This window comes from Pecten maximus, chromosome 15, assembly GCF_902652985.1.
Source record: "Pecten maximus chromosome 15, xPecMax1.1, whole genome shotgun sequence".
Taxonomy (NCBI): domain Eukaryota; kingdom Metazoa; phylum Mollusca; class Bivalvia; order Pectinida; family Pectinidae; genus Pecten; species Pecten maximus.
In genome coordinates this window covers 2,663,254-2,677,919 of record NC_047029.1, presented here as the reverse complement: position 1 = coordinate 2,677,919, position 14,666 = coordinate 2,663,254, and the positions used below count along the sequence as shown (strand labels likewise).

General features: G+C 36.3%; 1 protein-coding gene and 1 long non-coding RNA gene across 2 annotated transcripts in view; both read right to left on the bottom strand.

Annotated features, from left to right (window-relative positions):
• LOC117344232 (sterol regulatory element-binding protein cleavage-activating protein-like) overlaps positions 1-4,674 on the bottom strand; it is a 46,584-nt gene extending 41,910 nt beyond the window's left edge. The window contains exons 1-4 of the mRNA XM_033906908.1: positions 4,566-4,674; positions 2,397-2,580; positions 1,084-1,225; positions 103-263 (exon numbers count right to left, since the gene is read on the bottom strand). Of these exons, the coding sequence (XP_033762799.1) occupies positions 103-263; positions 1,084-1,225; positions 2,397-2,506 (413 nt within the window). The 5' untranslated portion in view covers positions 2,507-2,580; positions 4,566-4,674. The remainder of the gene's footprint in view (positions 1-102; positions 264-1,083; positions 1,226-2,396; positions 2,581-4,565) is intronic.
• Positions 4,675-12,642: 7,968 nt separating this feature from the next.
• LOC117343673 lies at positions 12,643-14,368 on the bottom strand. Its single transcript, XR_004536061.1, has 2 exons — positions 13,217-14,368; positions 12,643-12,973 (listed from the first exon to the last, which is right to left on the bottom strand). It is a non-coding gene; the product is annotated as an uncharacterized LOC117343673 (long non-coding RNA).
• Between the last annotated feature and the right edge of the window lie 298 nt (positions 14,369-14,666).

Sequence of the window (14,666 nt, the reverse complement as noted above, 5' to 3'; positions counted from 1 at the left end):
TTCCCATTTGTGCTAAATTTTCTGGAGTATCTTGAAGTTAGCAGATCTGATAATGAATCTTAATAATATCTTACTATGTGAAAGTTTCATTCAAGTTCTTACTTATCAGAGAATATGAAGCTGTCCAGTTGTTGTATGACGTCAAACACCTTACTCAGTGGGGTACGGAAAGCATCCATTGGGGCAAGGAAGTCGGACGCCCATGGATACACTGCCGCCCGAACTGTAATCTGCTGTACGTACCCAACTGGTGGTCCTCTTAGCTGAAATTACCATGTAATATGATGATAACATGTGTTTATTGCTGGGAAAATATCATCATTTAGGAACATGAAATCAATGAGGTATCATCCAAGATTTAACTAATTTTATTTTAATGACATCATTGGACATAGAATAATGAGTCTAGATCTGTAAGGGCTGTTCCAGGAAAACATATATTGGACGGGGAAGGCCCTTTAATTAATTACATGTGGTGGGGAAGGTTTAAATTAAAATCACATCTATGGGTGGTGGGATTGGAAATAAATTGATTCTGTTTTCCATTTTCCATTTTTTTCCATTGAAATTGCTTCTTTACCAGGTTACTGTTCACAAAACAGTGGATATGTGGGAGAGTCATCAAAATTTTAAATCACTTCTATAGGTGGTTCCCCTAATTTCAAAGTGCCTTTTCCCCGCCCCATATATGTTTTCCTGGAACAGCCCTAAGTCAAATCTTGCATTCCTATATAAAAATTTATGTAAGGAAATAATTTTAAATGGACATTATTCACACAAAAATCAATCGTAAATGAAATTTAAACCCGAGTGCACGACTGAAATTAGGTACTAATCCTGAGTACCGAGTTTCATATAAATGGGAGGAGAGTGTAAATAAAGAGTATTTGGGGCCAATCTTCTGTTTAGTGACAGACATACAAACATCCCTTTTCTGGTATATCCTATCTTTCACTGTTAGTGAGAGGGGTGATAATAATCTATATATTTCAACCCAAACTTAGAAGCGAAACTTAATTCTTTGACTTTCTACTGATTCTACCCTTTTACATCTCCTCCTCCCCTACTACCATAAGTCCTTACCCATCTAGGTTTCAGCTCGCCCTCATTGTTGGTATCTTTTGGACTGGGTGGGACAGAATCTGCAGGGGAAATGTCTTCCCTCAGGGGCACACTGTACTCCAACGGTACATTTCCTGGCAACGGAACATACAGTAACGGCAGACTGTAAAATACAAAGTTCAAATTCATTATAAAGGAAGTCTGGTGAGCTTTGATAAAACATTTGTTTCAATAACTCAGTGCTGGTCAATGCATGTGCACTATATATATTAAAGAAACTTCCATCATCGTGTCATTCTTGAAGTCAACTTATCTCTTTACTAAGACTTCTTTAATACATAAACAAATCTGCAAATGAGTGCCGACTCATTTTCATTTTGTTACAATATGTCTTAATAAATATGATGAGTTTATATGCAAAGATATGTTTAAAGTGTATGTTATTATGGCAACTAGGCATGTGTTTCAACTTCAATATAATTTATCTATTCTCCTCATGACCTATATACAAACAGCATTGATACACAGCAAATTAAAATATGGCCCCAAGCTAGTAGTCAAAATTCTTGTATAGAATGGTCAAATGACCTAAATTACATTATAAGTGGAATTAATTTCTATATATATATATCAACTTTACTATTAGCAGTAATTAAAGTTTGACGTGTGTACAAGTATATAGAATTATTTCTTTCATTGATATCAGAGTTTATGTGTATCAACAAAATGCTCATACAAATGGAACGTGGCCATTAGAATTCTGTTCAGATGGCATATTGTCATACTTATAAAGGAGAAATGAAATTTTTTACGATGAGACCTTTCAGATGAAATTTTGTGTAGGTTGCACATTTGGAACCAAACCTAATCAGGTGATCATGACAACATGTACAGAAATCCTGAATTACATTCGCACTATATTGTTGTCAGTCATAACATGTACATCATTATAGAATAGACAGCAAAGATTATATGATACAGGTGCTTATTCTTGTTTTTTTTTTAATAAGTAAAGAAAATTAACAATTTCCTTTCGAATATACTTGGGTATATAATTACTGTGTATACATTTCACTATGAGTACGAGAGAAGTTACTTCCCTTGAGAAAAACATCAATATTTAGTTATATATGTGAAATATATATGACATATACTGACAACAGGTAACATTTAATTTTCTATCTATCATATAACTGCCATAGCATTGTAATAGATCAATCACATTTACATGGATTGGTTGAGACAGTACAAGGATATGACTGGTCACAAAGGTGAGACTGAATATATATACTGTAACAATATTTATTTATTTCATTCTTTGAATAGTCACTTACAATGTGATGAGCATGAGTGTGATGACCAGACAGAGGATGGAGTACGGGTGACTGGCACAGAACAATCCATGAGTGTAGTATATCCGCGCCACTCGATCCTGTATGGACATGGCGGCAGATCACTGCCGACCACACAATCCTCACAATTCAGCATAGACCTGTCACAGCTTCACATGTCAAATCCCTGAAAATTTTAATCCCATTAATTCAAACAATGTGTAAATAATTCCATACTTAGTTAATTACTAGCATATGTACATTATATACACATGTACAATTAGTTAAATTTATTGGTTACCAATACGTTATAAATGTGTTCTCATCAGCCCTCAGGCTATGAAGTGTGATATTAAATAGTGTTTTCAACCTGTTAGTATTTTGTGTTTAGATAAGGACTGATGTTATTAACTATGAGCCACAACTGATATCATCATAACTAAAAATAATCCTGGCAAAAACAGCTTTAACCCCTAAATGAATATTTAGGGATAACACTTTTAACCCTTTCAACCCTAAGAAACTTTAATGGACTCTGTCATTCATTCATCATTTGAAGTCCAATATGGTCAGTAGGGATGAAAGGGTTAAGGTGGTATAACCAGCAAGGTAAAACAGTTCAAATATTGTAATGAATATGGAGTGATTATCTCCCCTGGATCACATCCAGAACATCTGGCTTATTGGCACCTGTCATTTGTTCTCTTTTCTTAATGTGTAACCCTATGTCAATGATGACAACTGCAAGGCTTTATAGGAAGTGCACATGGGTGCTAGTAAGAGCAAAACGAGTAAGAAACTTTTTTTTTTGTAGTAGTAGTAGAAGTTAAAAAGGATGTTTGACCTACTGTTTGATTACATATTGCAATTGGGCTTCAAGGACTGTAATAATGCGACAGGACAGACAATGTCCACTGTCATAATTGAGTTAGCATAACAGTCTAAGCTAAAAACTAACTTTAATGTAAATATTCAAAATAATGGGTTTTTTTTATTTATTTATTCATTTTATTGTTAAACAGTGTCTGACTTCAGTGAATTCAATTGAGGGGGTCAGTGTCTGCCAAAGAAATAATTGGCTATGAAATTATATTTGGTATGCTTTCCACCTCGAATACACTTAATATTACTTTGTCAATTGTGTAGTGTGTTTGTCAGGCATATCTGTAATTGAAGGTAATTTCCAAGCTTACTGTTGGAATTCATAACAAATCGTCTGAGCTGGTTATATAACAAAATTACCAAGCATTATCAATGGGAGATACTTCAGACATCACAGTGTTTGTAGCATGAACGTTGAAAAGGAGGTAACGAATATATAATTTATGGGGGGTATTTTGAATTTTGATTTGATCATGGCAGTTGGTACGAATTCGGATTCATCTTAAACAGAGTCTACAGTTACCATGGTGCTCAACTGAATAATATCCCATGGTGAGCGCATAAGATTGTATGTCTTCAAGTCAAAGTCTCTACTGAACTTGAATTTGTTGCGATAATAAGGTATAATAGCTCTCATGAGCTAATGTTATTGTATCATATATATGCAACGTTAAATAAATATTACTGTATTGTATATGAATGCATTGGAACTTAACTGGGTCCTTTTACTATCAGGCATCTGGCCAATTTCATCTAGTTCCAACACTAGACGTCAGACGACCTAGCTAGTCTGGTATGTATTTGGGTCTTAAATAGCTACTATTCCAACACTCAACATTTTGGGAGTGGGACGACTGGCCTGGTTATATAATTAGCCAGTTGTCAGTATAATGTGTCCGGGTGGAATGTTTTTGGCAGTAATGCTTCAGTGAGGTAGGATTAAAAATCGGCATGAGTTCTGCGGTATCTCAAGGAAACAAACACGACCATATACCGCACAAGCTCCCAAAACATGCACCAAGAAAGAATCCCACACAGGGGAGGCCATCCTTCAATAACCATAGCTATTGCTAGGGTGTTAAAACCACAGATAAACCAAACATGGACACCCTAGGTTTTAGGCATACATTCCCGTTGCTCGCATAAGAAGAAAGGTTACATAATACCAAGCGTATCGTCTTTCGTTTGAAAACTGGTTTAGGCCTATTCGTGAATATAACTTGGCGATTTGTGACTGGTCTGTTTAATTTTTGTAAGTCTGGTCGGCGTTATTTAGCACAATATACTTACCGTCTGCTTTAATCATTTTCAAAGTAGATTAGAGAGAATAATACCTCACAGAAACATCCCTTCTAAATTTGTTTGCTTGGAAAACAATGTGATAGGAAGTGGACTTATCTCTATTTCCGGTCATACGGTGTACATTTGGAATACGGCATTTGATTGGTTAAAAAGTTGAAAACATTGGTTAAAAAATAACATGACGCATCAGTGTAATATCGTACCATGTTGTTAATCTAAAAATACCTTTTGATGGATTTCCGTTTGTCACAACGTCTCGTCCCTGTTTGATTGTTGGCCTTCTACAACAGAATGCATAGTAGGCCTGGTTCGCTGTAAAATTATTACACATAGAGAATACATGGCCAGTGTCTTAAAATATAAGCTGTATTTTGGCGAGGGTAAAGAAAGACAAAAGTGGCGAGCCTTGGCACATTTAATTCGGCCTAGTAATACTTAGGCCTAGTGATCAATGGATAACTTATCGGCGGCATCAGCGCTGGTAGTATCAGAATAAAGAATTAGTGTTTCCCCCAGACAGAGACCTATATATAGGTCTCTGCCCCAGACAAATCATAAACGTGTGTTAATTTTGAGTTTCGAATCTCTATCAATAATTGTTGACATACTAGAGAAGCTCCAAATACACGTAGACTGTACATGTAATTTAACAAATTCTCAGACCCCTGTGATCCACACTAGGGAAGGTCCAAATACACGTACACTGTAACAAATTCCCAGGTCCCTGTGATACCAGAGACATATATACACATATATATGTCTCTGGTGATACACACTAAGGATTTAAGGTCCAAATACATGTAGACTGTAACAAATTCTCAGATCCATGTGTTCCACACTAGGGAAGGTCCAAATACACGTAGACTGTAACAAATTCCCAGGTCCCTGTGATCCACACTAGGGAAGGTCCAAATACACGTACACTGTAACAAATTCCCAGGTCCATATGTGTTCCACACTAGGGAGGTCCAAGTACACGTACACTGTAACAAATTCTCAGATCCCTGTGATCCACACTAGAGAAGCTCCAAACACACGAAGACTGTAACAAATTCTCAGATCCCTGTGATACACACTAGGGAAGCTCCAGATACACGTAAACTGTAACAAATTCTCTGGTCCGTGCTTTTATCTGTACTCTCTCTACTTCCCATTCTTTGATTGATTTTGATTCAAACATATTTTATTGTCAAAGCGTACAAAGGGATTGGGCACAAGTTTTTGCAACTTATCAACGCCCTTTCCCATTCTTTCTCTGATGTATATATTTTCTCATTTAGCCAGCTCCTAAATTGACTTAAACAAAACACATCTGATATTTTTACTCAGTAAAATTTCAGAATTTCTCCCCAAAATCTCCACTTGCTAGTACGGAAGCAACCCATATACATTATTGACATGTTTAAATATTGACGCATTGGGAAAAAATCGCAAAATCTCTAATTCTCAAAAATCACCTAAATATGTCATGTTTGCCCCCAAATGACTCTTTCTTAAAAGTGAGAAGAAAATACATCTGGTTTATTATACGATTCATTTCAATTTGACAATACACTATTTGTAAATTAATCAAATTTCATATTATAATTTATGTTTTTTAAACCAAAATACAAATGAAAAAAGATTCATACATCTGAGTGTGTTGAGATGCCCATACTACCATATAACTATATTTCAGATTTGGTTGAAATAACATCGGACACTTTTTGAGAAACTGAACTACACAAAACTGTTTCATACCAGATTCCGAGCATCCATAATTTCCAGAGACGGGACCATGGACCATAAATTATGGGTAATATTCCGTAAATGAAGAGTGTACTGAGATGTCCACTATGTGATCTAACTACATGTATATATATATATCAAGTTTCGTGAATGTTAATTAGACTTATACTGTTTGAGCGACGGATCTAAACGGAAAACTTTAAAGTGCACTATGTTCCTTGTCGACGACGCCGTCGCGCCGCCGGAAATTAACATCATAATAATCGTCACAGATGTATGTAATGGCTTATGAAATACTATCTAAACATAGGATGTGTGTGTTTTTTCTGTCGATTTGATAAATTTACCCTCACAACATTGTTTTGTTGTTACGTATTCCATATTTTTTCTTATTTTGCTCAACATTCCCATTTTCATGAACAGATTTTGTAAGATTTGATATCAAAGCGAGTTTTTCAATACCGCCAGATTATGTGTTTTTGCCTATAATTGACTCGGAATTGCTGTCAGTCCATAATTTTCCGATGGCTTCCTGAAGAGGTATCACGATTGCCTTAGTTTAGGGTCCTGGAATTTGTTCCAATATTTTGAAAGCTGGTAATTATTTACCAAAAAAGGTTCACGATCAACTATTAATACCAAAGTAGACGGTCCACATAGCTGCTTTCTGATTTCGTGAATTCATACAAAACCGTCTTCGCAAAAATAATATCTTGTGCAGTTTTTGTCGTTTCGTCTCGGGAGACCTATTCTAATCGCCTTGTTCGCCGTCGTCCGTTACGAGTCAATAATCTTATTGAACAATTTGACTTCTCAGAAACCCCTTAAAGAGGGTTGCCCGCAGAGAGATCAGAAAAAATTGGCTAATAGAAAAAGATTTTTTACACATGACAGATTGTTGGAATTGTTGAGTTTTTCATTTTAGTTTCCTTATAAAACGCTGAAAAGTGATATTAAAACCTCATTTTTAAATATTATTTATTTAATCGCAACCCGCAATAAGTCTAATTTGATTGACACATCAAAGAAACAAGCACGTGCACAGTGCCGCACAGTGATAACTTCAAAGGCAGCGGCGATTTACAAAGAAGATTTGCCGTTATATTCCATACATTTCCCTCTCAGGTTGAGTTTTAAAACGTCTTTTAAATACATATTCTGTAATTGTTTTCAAGAAATAAAGTCGGAAAGCCTCTAATTTTGTCACATAGAAACGTGTACTGAAGTTTATTTAGTGATCGGAGATGTGCCGTTTACCGGTCCGTCTGCGGGTAAGCCTCTTTTAACTGATTGCAACTAAATTTTGCAGAGACTTTCAATGAACAATGGTCAACAAAAAAGTGTGAATTATATGGTCCCTACCCCCCAGGGGCCGAAGAGATGAACCCCCCCCCCCCCCCCAAAAAAAAGTGGTAAAATTGACTGTAATTTCAAAAATCTTCTCCGAGGGGGACTCCGGATCCCAAGACGTCTGAAAATGTGCTGTACACACTAGGGTAGGTCCAAATACACAGACCGTAACAAATTCTGGTGTCTCCGTGTACAATGACAGTTGCTCGTCCGTTGTACTGGCAATGCATCACACACATTGGATGTATCAACAGACGAGGACAACGCCTGTAGAACGATGTTTATAGTTAGCTCGAAGTGAAATCGAGTGATTTACTAGTAATCTGTCCGAGAGCTTTCGAAGAGTGCAAATGACAGAGTGCAAGTGTAAAGTCACTGCCAAAAATGTCGACACACATTTTCGTCTGTTCTACAATTTAGTTTGAATGACATCATGATGATCGATATTTTTGGCGTTTTTTCCATTTTCGTTTTTTCGTTGGGTTTTAAAGCAAAATATCAAACTATTTTAGTTTTTGTTGTTTTTTAGGTCACCTGAGACGAAGTCTCAAGTGACCTATTCTAATCGCCTTTTGTCCGTCGTCGTCCGTCGTGCGTCCGTAAACTATTTACATTTTCGACTTCTTCTCCAAAACCACTTAACCAAATGCAATGAAATTTGGCAGAAAGTTACTATGGCTGAAGGTCAACCAAAATTGTGAATTATATGGTCCCCACCCCCCAGGGGCCTGAGGGGTGGGGCCAAAATGGGTCAAATTGACTAAAACTTCAAAAATCTTCTTCTCTACTCTCAGATATGGTGGAGTCAAACACTCTTCATAGATGGAAGGGTCTTGTGGTGCATTACCAAAATTGTGAATTTCATGACCCTGGGGTCTCATGTTTGCCCCTGGGGAGGGGGTAAACTTTAGTATAGTTTATATAGGGAAATCACATTTTTGACTATTATTTGTTGGATTTGTATTGGAACTCATTCTTATCTGGTCAACATTATCAGCATGGGATAACAGTTTGATGGTTTGCATATATTGGCCCTGACTGACCCCCAGGGGCTGAGGGGCGGGGCTAAAAAGGGTCAAATTGACTGAAATTTCAAAAATCTTCTTCTCAATACCTATATAAGATAGAATCAAATACTTTTCATAGAAGGAAGGGTTTCATGGTGTTTTACTTAAATTGTGAATTTCATGACCCTTTGGGTATCACGTTTGCCCCTGGGGAGGGGGTAAACTTTACTAAAGTTTATATAGGGAAATCACATTTTTGAATATTATTTGTTGGATTTGTATTGGAACTCATTCTAACCTGGTCAACATTATCAGCATGGGATAACAGTTTGATGGTATGCATATGTTGGCCCTGACTGACCCCCAGGGGCTGATGGGCGGGGCTAAAAAGGGTCAAATCGACTGAAATTTCAAAAATTTCCTTCTCAATACCTATATAAAATAGAATCAAATACTTTTCATAGAAGGAAGGGTTTCATGGTGTTTTACCAAAATTGTGAATTTCATGACCCTGGGGTCTCATGTTTGCCCCTGGGGAGGGGGTAAACTTTAGTATAGTTTATATAGGGAAATCACATTTTTGACTATTATTTGTTGGATTTGTATTGGAACTCATTCTTATCTGGTCAACATTATCAGCATGGGAGAACAGTTTGATGGTTTGCATATATTGGCCCTGACTGACCCCCAGGGGCTGAGGGGCGGGGCTAAAAAGGGTCAAATTGACTGAAATTTCAAAAATCTTCTTCTCTACTCTCATATTTGGTAGAATCAAAAACTCTCCATAGATGGAAGGGTCTTGTGATGCTTTAACAAAACTGTGAATTTAATGACCCTTGGGTCTCACGTTTGTCCCTGGGGAGGGGGTAAACTTCAGTATAGTTTATATAGGGAAATCACATTTTTGACGTTATTTGTTGGATTTGTATTGGAACTCATTCTAACCTGGTCGACATTATCAGCATGGGATAACAGTTTGATGGAATGCACATGTTGGCCCTGAATGAACCCCAGGGGCTGAGGGGCGGGGCTAAAAAGGGTCAAATCAACTGAAATTTCAAAAATCTTCTTCTCAATACCTATATAAGATAGAATCAAATACTTTTCATAGAAGGAAGGGTTTCATGGTGTTTTACTTAAATTGTGAATTTCATGACCCTTTGGGTATCACGTTTGCCCCTGGGGAGGGGGTAAACTTTACTAAAGTTTATATAGGGAAATCACATTTTTGAATATTATTTGTTGGATTTGTATTGGAACTCATTCTAACCTGGTCAACATTATCAGCATGGGATAACAGTTTGATGGTATGCATATGTTGGCCCTGACTGACCCCCAGGGGCTGATGGGCGGGGCTAAAAAGGGTCAAATCGACTGAAATTTCAAAAATTTCCTTCTCAATACCTATATAAAATAGAATCAAATACTTTTCATAGAAGGAAGGGTTTCATGGTGTTTTACCAAAATTGTGAATTTCATGACCCTGGGGTCTCGCGTTTGCCCCTAGGGAGAGGGTAAACTTTGCTATAGTTTATATAGGGAATTCATATTTTTGACAATCATTTGTTTTATTTCTATTGGAATTCATTCTAACTTTCTTAAAATTATCAGCATGGGATGACAGCTTAATGATAAGCACATATTGGCCCTGACTGACCCCAAGGACTGATGGGTGGGGCCAAAAAGGGTCAATTAAATTAACTGAAATATTTCAAATCTCAGGTGACCGTTAAGGCCCTTTGGGCCTCTTGTTTTCCAATCTATTCGTGGTGTTTAAGTATGTATAGTTGTTCTGGTAAGAGTTTTTTTCCCCGAATCTTTGTATCATGGAAAGTCAGGTTCAGTCTTGAATTGATACCTCGCTGTTTTTTCATTGATAAAGTCGTACAAATTTTTGTATGTTGTCTGGAAACTTAATGGCAAGTTGTCAGGTAAATCAATATCACAATGGGTGGTTTTTACACCACGATTCTTCCTCATTCCAGACTCGATGTGACGGAACAATGTTTACACTGGCACCTGTATAGTTATTTTAGGTTGCCAATTCGGTACTAGGATTTTTATTTATTTATTTTGCTTTAAATGGCTGGCTTTTGTAGCTTTCACTTTTTATTTTTACTGCCTTTCTTGAGGTTTCCATGCCTATTAATCTAACAGACATGCCCTTATCAACCTGAATCCCAGGACAACTATAGGATTACTTATTACATTACATTCCCGATACAAGTAATGTCTGTCTACATGTGGATGTGCTGTTATTAACTTTATATATATAATTAACAGCCATTATTCCTCTCCTTAACTTTTTAACAGCCATTGTTCTTCTCCTTAACTTCTTAACAGCCATTGTTCTTCTCCTTAACCATCTTAACACCCATTATTTCTCTAGTTAACTTTGTAAACAGCCATTATTAGTCTCCTGAACCATCTAAACAGTCAATGTTCTTCTCCTTAACTTCTTAACAGCCATTATTCCTCTCCTTAACCATCTTAACAGCCATTATTCCTCTCCCTAACATCCATTGTTCCTCTCCTTAGCTTCTTAACAGCCATCATCTCTCTTCTTAACTTTGCTTACAGCCATTATTCCTCTCCTTAACTTTCTGAACAGCCATTGTTCCTCACCTTAACTTTGTTAACAGCCATTATTCTTCTCCTGAACATCTTAACGGCCATTATTCCTCACCTTAACTTTATATATATAATTAACAGCCATTACTTCTCTCCTTGACTTTCTTTACAGCCATTATTCGTCTCCATAACTTCTTAACAGCAATTATATTCCTCACCTTAACTTTTTATATATAATTAACAGCCATTATTCCTCTCCTTGATATTCTTAACAGCCATACATCATGTATATTCTTCTCCTTAACTTTCGTAACAGCCATTATTCCTCTCCTTAACTTTATATATATATTAACAGCCATTATTCCTCTCCTTAACTTTATATATATAATTAACAGCCATTTTTCCTCACCTTAACTTTATATATATAATTAACAGCCATTATTCCTCTCCTTAACTTTATATATATAATTAACAGCCATTTTTCCTCACCTTAACTTTATATATATAATTAACAGCCATTATTCCTCTCCTTAACTTTATATATATAATTAACAGCCATTATTCCTCTCCTTAACTTTATATAATTAACAGCCATTACTTCTCTCCTTGACTTTCTTTACAGCCATTATTCGTCTCCATAACTTCTTAACAGCAATTATATTCCTCACCTTAACTTTTTATATATAATTAACAGCCATTATTCCTCTCCTTGATTTTCTTAACAGCCATACATCATGTATATTCTTCTCCTTAACTTTCGTAACAGCCATTATTCCTCTCCTTAACTTTATATATATAATTAACGGCCATTATTCCTCTCCTTAACTTTATATATATAATTAACAGCCATTATTCCTCTCCTTAACTTTATATATATAATTAACGGCCATTATTCCTCTCCTTAACTTTATATATATAATTAACAGCCATTATTCCTCTCCTTAACTTTATATATATAATTAACAGCCATTATTCCTCTCCTTAACTTTATATATATAATTAACAGCCATTATTCCTCTCCTTAACTTTATATATATAATTAACAGCCATTATTTCTGTCCTTAACGTCCTTAACAGCCATTATTCCTCTCAGTTTATCTGTCGTCTCAGCAGCTGTGAACCAATGACGTAGGAGGCTGACCGACCTCTCTATCACAATGAAATTTTGCATAAAGGTCAGCTGTCCAGATGGACCCATGCCGTGTATGTACACAACTCAGGAGTGTAAGGCATTTTGACAGGCTTTACAGAGAACAAATCTGTAGACAACTTGTACTTTTTTGTGTCGAAAATCCTTTAATTTCTTAACAGCTTATGCATTTGAAACAAGTTTGTTGGCCTCTTTGGTATGACTTGTGTGTATGCCGACTAGGTTGTTTTGTTCTGTGAATAGACAACACAACTCTGAAGATTTTTAAGAAGGTTTAATAGTTTTAGCTTACGTCTATTTCATGCACACTTATTAATAATGAGTGAATTGAATACAATATTTGACTTATTGAAAATTAACTGATAAATCGACCATGTACAACTCAAAAATATCCTAATAAAACAGTTGTTTATAATATTGGTATAAAATAATTATACATTCATGTACATACTTATGGCATTGGTCAGTCCATACAAAATTAACAAATTTTATAGTAAGCTTCTGTATACAAGCTAGACCGATGGTCGACTCACAGTCCACCATAAAATACCGCCGTTACTGTGTGGGGGACTCCGATACTACCATATTACCTCTACACAAAGATACTACCGTATTACCTCTACACAAAGATACTACCGTATTACCTCTACACAAAGATACTACCGTATTACCTCTACACAAAGATACTACTGTATTACCTCTACACAAAGATACTACCGTATTACCTCTACACAAAGATACTACCGTATTACCTCTACACAAAGATACTACCGTATTACCTCTACACAAAGATACTACCGTATTACCTCTACACAAAGATACTACCGTATTACCTCTACACAAAGATCAGGTCACCCTTTTATTTCTTGTCGATCTCCCGATATATTTTTTTAATTGTGTTATCATTGAATTTTCTATCCTTGTACAAAGTGAACAAATCTGAACATAAACGTATTTTAACAGCCAATAAATGATGATTTTTTTTTACCAGCTGAGGAAAAACATCCCACCGGTTTAATGACATTTATTAGAGGATCGGATAAAACCTTAGTTCCCCCACACAATAAGCACAGCACAGAATTACACATACATATTGCAAAAACAAATCTCTATATTTGGTAATGCACATATATCTGCATGTACATTTATGTAATCTTAGCCGTCAAACGACAACACACATACCAAGCGAGACACTTTCTGACACCATACCAAGAACCTTGCACACACCACATGTATAAAACTAGTACTGTCACACCTGGCTAACACACACTCACACCTGTCGTACACACCTGTCGTACACATCTGTCGTACACACTGGCACACGCATGTCATAATTAACATACAAGCTCGGCTCAAAAGTAAACGACAAGATTGTTACAATTAAAATAAGTATTTCTACCAACTTACAAATAAAAGGCCATTAAGACAGGAAGCCAGCTCATATGCTAACATAGTTTCGTTGGCTGCACCGAGACAGTGTCCTTAAACCAGGGCGAGTTTAAACCAATCAGGCAGGGTACCATGTAACTTATTTTAAATCTTTCCAAAAAATTTTCTAGATCTCTCTTGTGCTTGATTCACTCATACCTGTATGTGTTGATCTACCAAATTCTGTGACCTGTTGATTTACCCAATCTTTTAAACACTGCCCAGGTTGAAGGACACTGTAATTATATATTTATATACACATTATAACGAACAATATGGTTGAGGTACAGATATAGCAAGCATGCCTGCTGAACTACTGGGGTGTGTTGTGCCTACACAACAAAAGGCAATCATCACAGTATAAAAGGAAACGGAATAACACACAATTACATATATGACTGGTATAGAACCATCATGACATCATGCTCTCCCATATAACAACACACGGTCGGTATACCGGTAGTTTCACAGGGTTCATAATGACATCACACACTATAACATCATAATTACATCATGACATCATAATCTCACTGATTACATCAACCAGGGTTCATGATGTCATCACACACTATGACATCATAATCTCACTGACTACATCACAAGGCTGGTATACCAGTAGTATCCCAGGGTTCATCATGTCATCATAAACTATGACATCATAATTACATCATGACATCATAATCTCACTGACTACATCACAAGGCTGGTATACCAGTAGTATCCCAAGGTTCATGATGTCATCACACACTATGACATCATAATTAATACCGGTAGTATCCCAGGGTTCATGATGTCATCACACACTATGACATCATAATTACATCATGGCATCATAATCTCACTGATTACATCACA